The sequence below is a fragment of the Bubalus bubalis genome, chromosome 11 (assembly GCF_019923935.1).
Source record: "Bubalus bubalis isolate 160015118507 breed Murrah chromosome 11, NDDB_SH_1, whole genome shotgun sequence".
Taxonomy (NCBI): domain Eukaryota; kingdom Metazoa; phylum Chordata; class Mammalia; order Artiodactyla; family Bovidae; genus Bubalus; species Bubalus bubalis.
This window is the reverse complement of record NC_059167.1, coordinates 67,466,348-67,478,807: the sequence shown is the minus strand read 5'-3', so window position 1 is coordinate 67,478,807 and position 12,460 is coordinate 67,466,348. Positions and strand designations below refer to the sequence as shown.

The window sequence follows — 12,460 nt, the reverse complement described above, 5'->3', positions numbered from 1 at the left end:
GGGAGATGTTCTACCTTTATTATTGACAGTAGTGAGGAATTATGGCAGTTTTTGCTCATAACCTGCTTTTTCTTTCTGGATGTCTTTTTCTTGGCATTTCTATGAAATATAATAGATGATTAAATAATCAGGCAGTCTGAGATTCAGTCTAATATATAACATTGTGGAGTGGTAATATTAGGTCATATTTTGTGTCCCATTTTTGCAAGAGTTTCTTCATATATAATTTGTAACCCCTCATTATATGCTAGGTATATGATGTTTGTGTAGGTTTTTTCATAAAGTCTTTTTATCAGTTGAGCAAATTGAGGAAGCTTTTTAAGCATGTAGATGCTTGGACCATTAAAAGTTCTGATCCAGTGTATCTGAGTTGAGGACCAGATATCTTTAGTTGTAAAAAGATACACAAAAAAATAAAAGATATATAAGTGATTCTGATCCTGATTGAGGTATGCTCCATTTTCAAACCTGTATTACCACTCTCTACTCTTCCCCTTCAGCTGATAATGTTGAATTTTACATCATCAGTTCTCTAAATGCTGTATTTCTAATTCTTCTGGGTTCAGAACAGTGAGAAATGGGCATAAGTTAGCTTCATTTTGTACACTGGATTCTATTTAGATTTGGTTATTCACCACAGTCATAGAAAACAAATTTATGGTTACCAAAGGGCAAAGTGTCAGTGTTAGTTGCTTAGTCATGTCTGACTCTTTGCGAGCCATGGACTGTAACCCACCAGGCTCCTCTGTGCATGGAATTCTCCAGGCAAGAATACTGGAGTGGGTAGCCTTTCCCTTCTCCAGGGGATCTTCCCAATTCCGGAATAGAACCCAGGTCTCCCTAATTGCAGGCAGATTCTTTACCGTCTGAGCCACCAGGGAAGCCCACCAGAGGGGAAAGGTATGGGATAAATTAGGGGATTGGGATTAACATATACACATAACTATATATAAAATAGATAACCAACAAGGACCTACTGTATAGCACAGAGAACTATATTCAATATTTTGTAATAACCTATAAGGGAAAAAAATCTGAAAAAGAATATATATATACATATATATATATAATATATAACTGAATCACTGCTGTACATGTGAAACTAACACATTATAAATCAACTATATATACTTCAATAAAAATATTACCTCCTTTGAAAAAAAGATATGTTATTAAGATTTATTTTTACCTATAAGTAATATAAGCTATTTGATGACTCTTAACTTATAGCTAATTCCTTCCTCATCCTAGTAGTACTCAGAACATAATTGTTGATGGACTATGTAAATTATTTTTAGCCTCTTAATCATTTTTGTTTTTTGGAATCCATCATATATAATCTTACAACTGACATCATCCCTGTGTTTTGTCAAAACGTAAGAAACAGCTCATTTGATCTATATGATAAATAATAATTATCTTGCTTCTTTTAGGACACCATGTAAAATTGAACCCAGTATAAACCACATTCTAAGCACAAGAAAGCCTGGAAAGGAAGAAGGAGATCTTCTGCAGAGAGTTCAAAGTCTTCAGCAAGAGTCTGAAAAGAAGGAGAAGATGATGTATTGTAAGGAGAAGATTTATGCAGGAGTGGGGGAGTTCTCCTTTGAAGAGATCCGGGCTGAGGTTTTCCGGAAGAAATTAAAAGAGCGAAGAGAAGGTATGTGTATTTATCTAGCTCAAGTTTGTAAAAATAACTTAGTTGTAGGAAGACTGGGTTGCTATTTTAAGCCTGAGGAAAGTTACTGCTGTTGTGTGTAACTTTGCGTGATGCCTCTGTGGTTTCTATGTTTCTCTATTTAAGCTGAACTTCCATTGCTGCTTTCTATGAAACCCATAAGGGAAAATTTTAAACAACTAAGTTTGTGTTCAAAAGTAAAGAAACTGCATGCAGTTCATATTTCCCTGCAATAGGCAGACAGAAAAGTGCTTTTCCTAATATTTTCTAAATATTTCACTTTACTTTTGATACTGTGCCTGAAATTTCTCCCAGGGCTAATTTAGATTAACGGACTCTGTCATTTAGATGATAGTTGTATGTCCTGTTTATTAAAGAATTCTTTCTGAGTTAAGGGAGGCTTATACATTGAAAACAGAGAAGGCAATGGCACCCCACTCCAGTACTCTTGCCTGGCAAATCCCATGGATGGAGGAGCGGCAAATTCCATGGATGGAGGAGCCTGGTAGGCTGTAGTCCATGGGGTCGCTAAGAGTTGGACACAACTGAGCAACTTCACTTTCACTTCTCACTTTCATGCATTGGAGAAGGAAATGGCAACCCACTCCAGTGTTCTTGCCTGGAGAATCCCAGGGACGGGGGAGCCTGGTGGGCTGCCGTCTATGGGGTCGCACAGAGTCGGACACGACTGAAGTGACTTAACAGTATACATTGAAAAACTGGAAATTTGGGAAAAGTAGGAAGTGGTTCTGATTCTAAAGCCTAGAGATGCTTGGGGGCAAAAGGTGCCCAAAACAGGCTGAAAGTAGGGAAGTTTAGCATTTGGAATTTAAGGCATTAGAAGATGAGTGAGAATATAGAAAAGGAGGTTGGGGGTGGGAGGGGTACAAAAATAAATTTTATCCATTTAGGCATTTTGACTAGGATATACCAAGAATGAAGAAATTTTTTTTATTATTATTTTTTTTAACACAATCATCCAGAGTAACCTGCAGCTCAGCTCACCTAAAGAGATGTGACATTCATAGGGCTAGCTGGGAAACTTAACCGTCACTTATAATTTGTTAGAGAAAAAAAATCATTTCAGAGTTTCAGGTGGCAAGTTAGAAGCAAAGGTCTGTAAAGCAGCCTGTTAATAAGTTTGGAATTGCCTTATTTGTTACATCAACTAGTGCCTTCCAAGACTGACAGAAGTGCTCTGGCCTCAAATAATATATGGAAAAATGGAATCTATGTGTCTAGGTAGGAGAAAGGGAATGCGTAAAAGATAAGGAACTAGTTGTGTGAAGCTTTTTAAAAGTGGAAACCACCACAGCAAAGAAATAGGCTAGCAGAATAGCCACATATGAGCTGGGAAAGGAGCAAGGCACTTAGGTGAAACTACTGCTTCCTGAAGGGAAGGCTCTAGCGACACCAAGTATAGCAAAGTAAAATAGTACATTTTATTCTCAACTAGCTAAAGAAGAACCTGAGCTAGGGTTAGTTGGGATTTGAGTACTGAAAGAAGTATTGACCTCTGAGGATATTGTAATACTCTTTTCCTAATCTTGTCTCTGAATCTAGTTTGTACTCTTAAGAAATCCTCATGCCTATAAGAAAGTGGTTTCTTGTTATATTTAAAACTAGCCTCAAAGATTGTTGCTGACATTCAACTCTCAGGTAGGGACATGAGAAATGAGGAAGCCACAGGTTGGGTCTAAAGACAAGGCTGTTATCCTTTCTTCCCGTTACTACTTCTAAAGCATTTTCCCCCTTCTTCAAAAAGTTTCTTTCCAATTCATGTCTTCCAGTTTTTTCCCTACCCATCAAACCTCCTTAGTATTCTACATACCTGCCTCATTTCTTATTTCTACCCCTACACCATCCACTCTATTGTATTCACCTGGCAAAACCTCAACCCTAGTTAAATCCAGCTATCTCCTCACACTCTGTACCTGCATCCAAGTATAATAGTTTAAATGTAGCTGGAGAAAAATGCAACTATGAATTGGTCTCATTTTAAATCCTTTTTATTTTTTATTTTAGCTATGCTGGATCTTCGTTGCTGTGCGTGGGCTTTCTCTAGTTGTGTTGCACCAGCTTCTCATTGTGGTGGCTTCTTTTGTTGCAGAGCGTTAGCTCTAGGGCACATGAGCTTTCCTGGACCGGGGATCGAACTTGTGTCCCCTGCATTGGCAGGCGGATTCTTAACCACTGGACCACCTAGGAAGTCTTCATTTTAAATTCTTGACCACGACATTTACCAGTGCCTAACAATCTTACTAGTTACCTGATAGGTGAATTTCTTCTTTCTGCTAAACAACTAATTTAATTTTCTTTCATTTTCAAATATACATCCCTGTACCTCCTGACCTAGAATCTCCTTTGTAACCTCATTGAGAAAATAGAAGGAATGTGATGGTAACTCCATTTTCTTCCACCAAATCTGCCATCTCTGCTATCTGTACACTCATTCTTTTTGTTAAAATTTAGCATTTCTCTGTTCCTATCAAAGGAATGGTCCTTATTTCTTCCCCCTCTAGCATTTTCCCTTTTTACTAAACCATTCGTACTAATTTAGGCAAATATAATGTCTCTATTTTTTAAAAAGAAAGAAAATCTTCATTATCCTTATTCATCTCCAACTACAACCCCATTTTTATACTCCCTTTCACAGCAAGATTTGGGGGGAATTGTAATCTTTGCTGCCTACTATTTCCTCAACTGAAAAAGCTGGCTTAAAACTCAACATTAAAAAACAAAGATACGTCATCTGGTCCCATCACTTCATGTCAAATAGATGGGGGAAAAGTGAAAACAGGGGCAGATTTTATTTTCTTGAGCTCCAAAATCACTGCAGATTGCTGCCACAAAATTAAAAGATGTTTGCTCCTTGGAAGAAAAGCTATGACAAACCTAGACAACGTATTAAAAAGCAGAGACATTACTTTGTCAACAATGGTCCATATAGTCAAAATTATGGTTTTTCCGGTAGTCATCTACAGAAGTGAATTGAACCATACAGAAACCTGAGTACCAAAGAATTGATCCTTTCGAATTGTGGTATTGGAGAAGACTCTTGAGAGTCCCTTGGACAGCAAGAAGATCAAACCAGTCCATCCTAAAGGAAATCAACTCTGAATATTCATTGGAAGGACTGATACTGAAGCTCTAATACTTTGGCCACCTGACGTGAGGAGTCAACTCATTGGAAAGACCCTGATGCTTGTAAAGACTGAGGGCAGGAGGAGAATGGGGTGACAGAGGATGAAATGGTTGATAACATCATCAACTCAGTGGACATGAGTTTGAGCAAACTTGAGAAGATAGTGAAGGACAGGGAAGCCTGGCATGCTGCAACCCATGAGGTCGCCAGGAGCCAGACATGACTTACCTATTGAACATTTCCTCAAGCATCATTTCTATTCCAATGATCACAGTGATCAGAAACCTCCTTTTTGCTGAATCCAATGGCTGTTTCTGAGTCCTGATCTTCATTGACTTCTTGGCTTCATTGAGTACAGTTGATGAAATGCTTTATGAAATGCTTCTCTTTGGCTTCTTCCTTGATGGTGTATTCTTGCTCCATTTCCTTTACTGTTCTCATCTAGGACCTCTTCCTGAGGCCCAGGAGGGTTCTGAAATATCCCAATTATCTCTTCTTTCCACAGCCATCTTTAAGTAATGGATTAAATACTGTTTACAAGCTATCGACTCTCAAATTCATATCCCCATCCCTGACATTTCACCTGATCCCCAGACTGATATTTAGTTGCCTGCATTTATTGGCTGTCCTAATAGGCATCTTTTAAAATTTATATGTATTTGGCTGTGCTGGGTCTTAGTTGCAGCACACAGCATTTTCAGTCTTCATTGAGCATTATGGGGGTCTTTAGTTGAGGCATATGGAATCTAGTTCCCTGACCAAGGATTGAACTCAGGCCCCCTGCATTGGGAGTTCAGAGTCTTAGCCACTGGACCACCAGGGAAATCTCTCCAATAGACATTTTAAGCTCTACATAACCAAAAACATTTACTGATTTATATCACAAACCACACCCCAATATACAAATGTACCACAGGCTTCCCTATTTCAACAAAAGGCATCACCATGCACCAAGTTGGTTCAGTTCAGTTCAGTCGCTCAGTCGTGTCTGACTCTTTGCAACCCCATGAACTGCAGCACACCAGGCCTTCCTGTCCATCACCAACTCCCAGAGTTTACCCAAACCAATGTCCATTGAGTCGGCGATGCCATCCAGCCATCTCATCCTCTGTCATCCCCTTCTCCTCCTGCCCTCAATCTTTCCCAGCATCGGGGTCTTTTCCAATGAGTCAGCTCTTCGCATCAGGTGGCCAAAGTATTGGAGTTTCAGCTTCAACATCAATCCTTCCAGTGAACACCCAGGAATGATCTTCTTTAGGATGGACTGGTTGGATCTCCTTGCAGTCCAAGGGACTCTCAAGAATCTTCTCCAACACCACAGTTCAAAAGCGTCAGTTCTTTGGTGCTCAGCTTTCTTTATAGTCCGACAGTCACATCCATACATGACCACTGGAAAAACCATAGCCTTGACTAGATGGACCTTTGTGGACAAAGTAATCTCTGCTTTTTAATATGCTGTCTAGGTTGGTCGTAACTTTCCTTCCAAGGAGTAAGCATCTTTTAATTTCATGGCTATAGTCATCATCTGCAGTGATTTTGGAGCCCAGAAAAATAAAGTCAGCCACTGTTCCCACTGTTTCCCCATCTATTTGCCATGAAGTGATGGGACTGGATGCCATGATCTTCGTTTTCTGAATGTTGAGCTTTAAGCCAACTTTTTCACTCTCCACTTTCACTTTCATCAAGAGGCTCTTTAGTTCTTCTTCACTTTCTGCCATAAGAGTGGTGTCATCTTCATATCTGTGGTTATTGATATCTCTCCCGGCAATCTTGATTCCAGCTTGTGCTTCCTCCAGCCCAGCGTTTCTCATGCTGTACTCTGCATATAAGTTAAATAAGCAGGGTGACAATATACAGCCTTGATGTACTCCTTTTCCTATTGGGAACCAGTCTGTTGTTCCATGTCCAGTTCTAACTGTTGCTTCCTGACCTGCATACAGGTTTCTCAGGAGGCAGGTAAGGTGGTCTGGTATTCCCATCTCTTTCAGAATTTTCCACAGTTTACTGTGATCCACACAGTCAGAGGCTTTGGCATAGTCAATAAAGCAGAAATAGATGTTTTTCTGGAACTCTCTTGCTTTTTCCATGATCCAGGGATGTTGGCAATTTGATCTCTGGTTTCTCTGCCTTTTCTAAAACCAGCTGGAACATCAGGAAGTTCACGGTTCACATATTGCTGAAGCCTGGCTTGGAGAATTTTAAGCGTTACTTTACTAGCGTGTGAGATGAGTGCAATTGTGTGGTAGTTTGAGCATTCTTTGGCATTGCCTTTCTTTGGGATTGGAATGAAACCTGACCTTTTCCAGTCCTGTGGCCACTGCTGAGTTTTCCAAATTTGCTGGCATATTGAATGCAGCACTTTCACAGCATCATCTTTCAGGATTTGAAATAGCTCAACTGGAATTCCATCACCTCCACTAGTTTTGTTCGTAGTGATGCTTTCTAAGGCCCCCTTGACTTCACATTCCAGGATGTCTGGCTCTAGGTGAGTGATCACACCATCGTGATTATCTTGGTCATGAAGATCTTTTTTGTACAGTTCTTCTGTGTATTCTTGCTACCTCTTCTTAATATCTTCTGCTCCCCAAAAAAACTCTGAAAGGCATCTTTTATCCCTCTTTCCTTACCATTCCCCCACATCTAACGAATAAACCAACTTTGCCACCAAAAAGTTTCATACATCTTTCATTTATCACCAGTCCCATTATTACCTCAGTCCAAACCACAGTCTTTTAGCTGGACTACTGCAGTTAAGACTTTCTGCTCTCTTTCTGGCCTTCCCAAAATTCATTGTGTTCACAGCACATTATCATTTTTGGAAAATCAGGTCATGTCCCTCCTTTATTTAAAATTCTCCCGTGTTGTTTCAATGTCTTAGAATGCAGTACAAACTCTTACAAACCCTACATGATTTGGCCCTTGCCTAACTTTCCAATCTCATCTTTTACTTTGCTCCCTATTTCTATGCTACAATCATGTTGGTCTTCTTTTGAGTCCTTGTACCAGTGATCTTGTTCCTCCATTAGGGCCTTTATGCCATCTAGTCCCTTGCTCTAGAAACTTTCCTCAGATCTTTATATGACCAGCCTATTGTTATCCAGGTTACAGCTTCATAATGTAACTGACTTAGATGATCTGCCCTGATCACTGGTTTAGTAGCTCCTGACCTCCATTCCCCTACCCAATAACACATTTTCACATCACCTAATTTTTATTTTTAGCACTGATTATCTTGTTAATTTCTGTGTGTTTGTCTCTGTCAAATTGAACATTAGCATCACATGACCAAGGACTTTGTATTATGTGCCACTAAAAGCTAAATACCTTGTTGTGCTTGGCATGTATTAGATTTCTATTTCTTATTGACTGAATAAATAATAGAGACCGAGACCTCAAGTTGAGGACTTTGCTCCATTTGTGTCATTCTTATCTGTAATATTGACTGTCCCAAAGACAATCTTTGACAGGATAAATTGCTAAGAGGAGTAATGCCTCAGACAACTTTACTATTTCTAGCTGAGCTACTGACCAGTGCAGAGAAGAGAGCAGAAATGCAGAAACAGATTGAAGAGATGGAGAAGAAGCTAAAAGAAATCCAAACTACTCAGCAAGAAAGAGCGAATGAGCAGGTCGTTTTCTCTTTTCAGTACATAACAACTAATGCTTATTGAAACAAATTTAAAAATATGAAAATATAGAAGGTAAAAGTCCTGCCAGTGCCCACTCAGTTTTTGGTAGTTTCTTAGCTACTAGTATCAGCAAAGTTGAGCAGAAAAGTAATTTTAACAGGTGACTTCAAATGGAATTTGTGGCATATAAGTGATACAATTTATTGACATCTTAGTTATACTCTAAATCACTATTCTGTTACTTCTGACTTTAGTTTTTTATTCTAGGCATGTTCCATTAAAATGAGATTAGCTAAAAAAATTTAGTGTGTATTTGCTTGCCACTACTTAGTTAAGTACAGCAGTATCAGTTAATACTGGTAACATAAATTTAAGAACTTCTGTGGGACAGACATTCTATATGGTTAGTAAATATCTTGGGAAAGTATATAGTAAAGCTAATTTTGGCACTAAAACTTGAAAATAGGTAGCATTTTCTAGATAAGAGGGACATACTAATTTTGTTTATTTAATGCAAATAGCAAGAAGAAAAGATGCCTACAAAGGAGACAGCTGAACTGCCAATTGCTTCAGAGTCTCCGGAAATATCGGGAATGGCTCTGTCCAATTTTGTTTGCCCAGTAAACTCTTGTGCCAGGTAGGACCACATTGGTGGAAGAAATGATACTTATAGGAAGGAGGGCATTTAGAACCAGCCTTTGACTCTCTAGACTTGAAGTCTCCTTAACTTTTATGGTATTGAGACATGATTTTTGCAACTCTTTGTCACAACGTCAGCTTTGATACTAATGAAGGAGGTCTAGGTGCTGGCTTTTTTCCATTAAAAACAAAAATAACGTATTTCTTATAATAACAACCAAATAATTTTTTAAATGATAAAACCACTCATTTCTACCACTAAAAGATGACTAGTATTAACATTGCTTTATTTCTTCTTTATGTGTTGTTTTGGATTTGTTTATAAAAATGAAGGTTTATCATTTTGTAATCTGCTTATATTGTTAATGTAACTTGATGTCTGCTATCAGATGTATTTCTGTAACAATTCTAATGACTGAAGGTTCTATCTTAAAGAATTTGGTTTAATGGTACTAGAATATTTTATCTTAGAATGAAGATTATATTTAATTTTTTAAAAAGCCTCTTGGACTTCTGAGAATTAAATAATGTGTTCCATGGGTAGTAAGCCACATGTTTAAAATCAAGTATCTTCACAGGGAAACATCACTTGCAGAAAACGTTTGGCAAGAACAACCTCATTCTAAAAGTGAGTTGTATTTGACAATCTCATGAAGACCTTACTGATAACAAATGCATTATGTAACAAGTATAAATAATTTTATTGATTGTAGTAAAAGGAGGTGAAAGAAAGCAAAGAGAGGGACTCAGGTTTGTAATCTTTGAATCATGGAGTTCAATTTATTAGCATATAATTCAAGATAGGATAGACATTTGAAAGAATATTTTTGTAAAATAACTCATTGCTTAAAAATATTTGATTTTAAATGTAATTTAAATTTATACTAACTATAAAATAATATTTCACTTTAGTTAGTGCACTCTAGCTAATGGCACCCCACTCCAGTACTCTTGCCTGGAAAATCCCATGGACGGAGGAGCCTGGTGGGCTGCAGTCCATGGGGTCGCTAAGAGTCGAACACGACTGAGCGACTTCACTTTCACTTTTCACTTTCATGCATTGGAGAAGGAAATGGCAACCCACTCCAGTGTTCTTGCCTGGAAAATCGCATGAACGGAGAAGCCTGGTGGGCTGCAGTCCACGGGGCCGCTAAGAGTTGGACACGACTGAGCGGCTTCACTTTCACGCATTGGAGAAGGAAATGGCAACCCACTCCAGTCTTCTTGCCTGGAGAATCCCAGGGACGGGGGAGCCTGGTGGGTTGCCATCTATGGGGTCTCATAGAGTTGGACACAACTGAAGAGACTTAGCAGCAGCAGCAGCTAAGCATAGCAGTAGCACCCAGGAGCCAAGACTGGAAAGTAGTTTTTTGATAGGAAGAGGGGGGGAGAAGCTTAAAATTAAAGCTATTTTATATTCAAATTTGGTCTTTTCAGAAACATGTTAAAAGTGGTAGAAACATGAATATCCACCTAGTAGTTTAAAAAATTCAGTAGAATCTGATTAAACATTTAAGTCTAACCATCAGTTTATAGGAAATGCAAGGCATAGAAGAACATTTGAAACAAAAATATAATTGGCCAAAAATCCAGCATTATGGGGTATACAACCCAGTTTCTAAAACAAAAAATTAATAGCAAAAACAAAAACCCTATAAAATAAAAGCAATTTAAGAGACAATTTCAACTGGTCACAGTGTTTGAATCTACTTTGCATTCCTAATTCAAACTTTCTAAAAAGTTTTGGTAAAATGTGATACTTCTGACTGTATGTTTGAATTCAGAAATGGTTAATTCTGTAGATATGATCATGTTTTGAGATTATGTTTTTTAAAAAGATGCTATTTCTAAGAAATGTGTACTAAAATGTTTACATATGCAATGAAATGGTGTTTTGTATTTGCTTCAAAAATAATTCAGAGTTGGGTTAGATTTGGGGAGTAGTGATGGGGAATAAAGATGAAACAAGATCATCCATGTTTAGACCATTGTTATTAAGTGATCTTTACTTTTGTACTTTGGAAATTATTTATTATAAAAGATAAAATTGTTTTTCTGCTTTCAGACAGCAAAAATGTTAATTGACCTGATTGTCTTGAAGAGTAGGGCATTTACTCTAAAGAGTGTAAATTTAGTTTCTCTTTCTATAGGTTCCAGTGTACCTTTCTCCATTTTTGATGAATCTCTTCTTTCAGGAAAAAAGCCTGTCAGGTTTGAGGGTTTTTTTTAATTTATTTTGTTTCAACAATTAAAAGTTTTCTATTATTATAAATAAGGGTGAAATAGGAGGTTACTGTTATCTGTGTTAAGAGAAAAATTGCTAAATGGGATATGTCTTTTTCTAGTCCTTCTGCAGCTCCCTCACGTGTTTTAGCCCAACGAAGACCTCTTGAAATTCTCAAAACTTCAGAAAGCATCACCTCAAATGAGGATGTATCTCCAGATGTTTGTGTAAGAAACAGTATCCCTAAGTTTATATAAATGGGCTAGTGTATAGTTTTGTTCATCTCTCACAGAAGTTTAGAGTTAAAGTAAAAATCATTGGCTTGAAATAAGCACATGAAAAGATGCTCAACACTGTTATCAGAGAATGCAAATCAAAATCATGGTGAAATACCATACACGTGCACTTGGATGGCTATAATCAAAAAGACAAAATAACAGCTGTTGGTGAGGATGTGAAGTAACTAGAACCCTCATATGTTGCTGATGAGGATGTACAGTGGTACAACCTGTTTGGAAAACAATCTGGCAGTTCCTCAAAATGTTGACAATAGGGTTACCATATGGTCCAGCAGTTCCCTCCTAGGTAAATATATCCAAAAGAATTTTTTAATTTAATTAATTTTTAATTGAAGGATAACTAAAAGAATTTAAAACGTATCATCACACAAAAACTGCATAAATGTTCATAGCAGCATTGTTCATAAGAGCCAATAACAGGAAACAACCAAACATTCATCACCTGATGCTTGGATAAACGAAATGTGTATCTGTAAAGTGGAATAGTGTTCAGCCATAAGAAGGAATGGAATATTGACATATCCTACAACATGGGTGAATCTTTAAAACACTGCTAAAATGAAAGCACGCCTAAAAGAACACATACTGTATTATTCTGTTTATGTGAAATAAACAGGGGTCTTTCATAAAGGCAGAAAATAGATTAGGATTTCCAGGGGATTAGGGAGAGAGTGGGTTGGAAATTGACCACAAATTGATATAGTGTTTCTTTTTAAGGTGATGAGAGTGTTCTGAAGTTAGATAGTGGTGACGGTCGCAAGTGAGATAGTGGTGACGGTCGCAAAGCGTTATGAATGTGTGACACTAAAAACACTGAAATGCACATCATAAAAGAGTGTATTTTTT

General features: G+C 37.8%; 1 protein-coding gene across 1 annotated transcript in view; it reads left to right on the top strand.

Moving 5' to 3' along the window:
- The window catches only part of BUB1B (BUB1 mitotic checkpoint serine/threonine kinase B), a 55,384-nt gene that overhangs the window by 24,161 nt on the left and 18,763 nt on the right, over nt 1-12,460 (top strand). The window contains exons 9-14 of the mRNA XM_006073030.4: nt 1,434-1,660; nt 8,340-8,452; nt 8,974-9,089; nt 9,670-9,719; nt 11,242-11,302; nt 11,437-11,542. Coding sequence (XP_006073092.2) covers nt 1,434-1,660; nt 8,340-8,452; nt 8,974-9,089; nt 9,670-9,719; nt 11,242-11,302; nt 11,437-11,542 — 673 coding nt within the window. The remainder of the gene's footprint in view (nt 1-1,433; nt 1,661-8,339; nt 8,453-8,973; nt 9,090-9,669; nt 9,720-11,241; nt 11,303-11,436; nt 11,543-12,460) is intronic.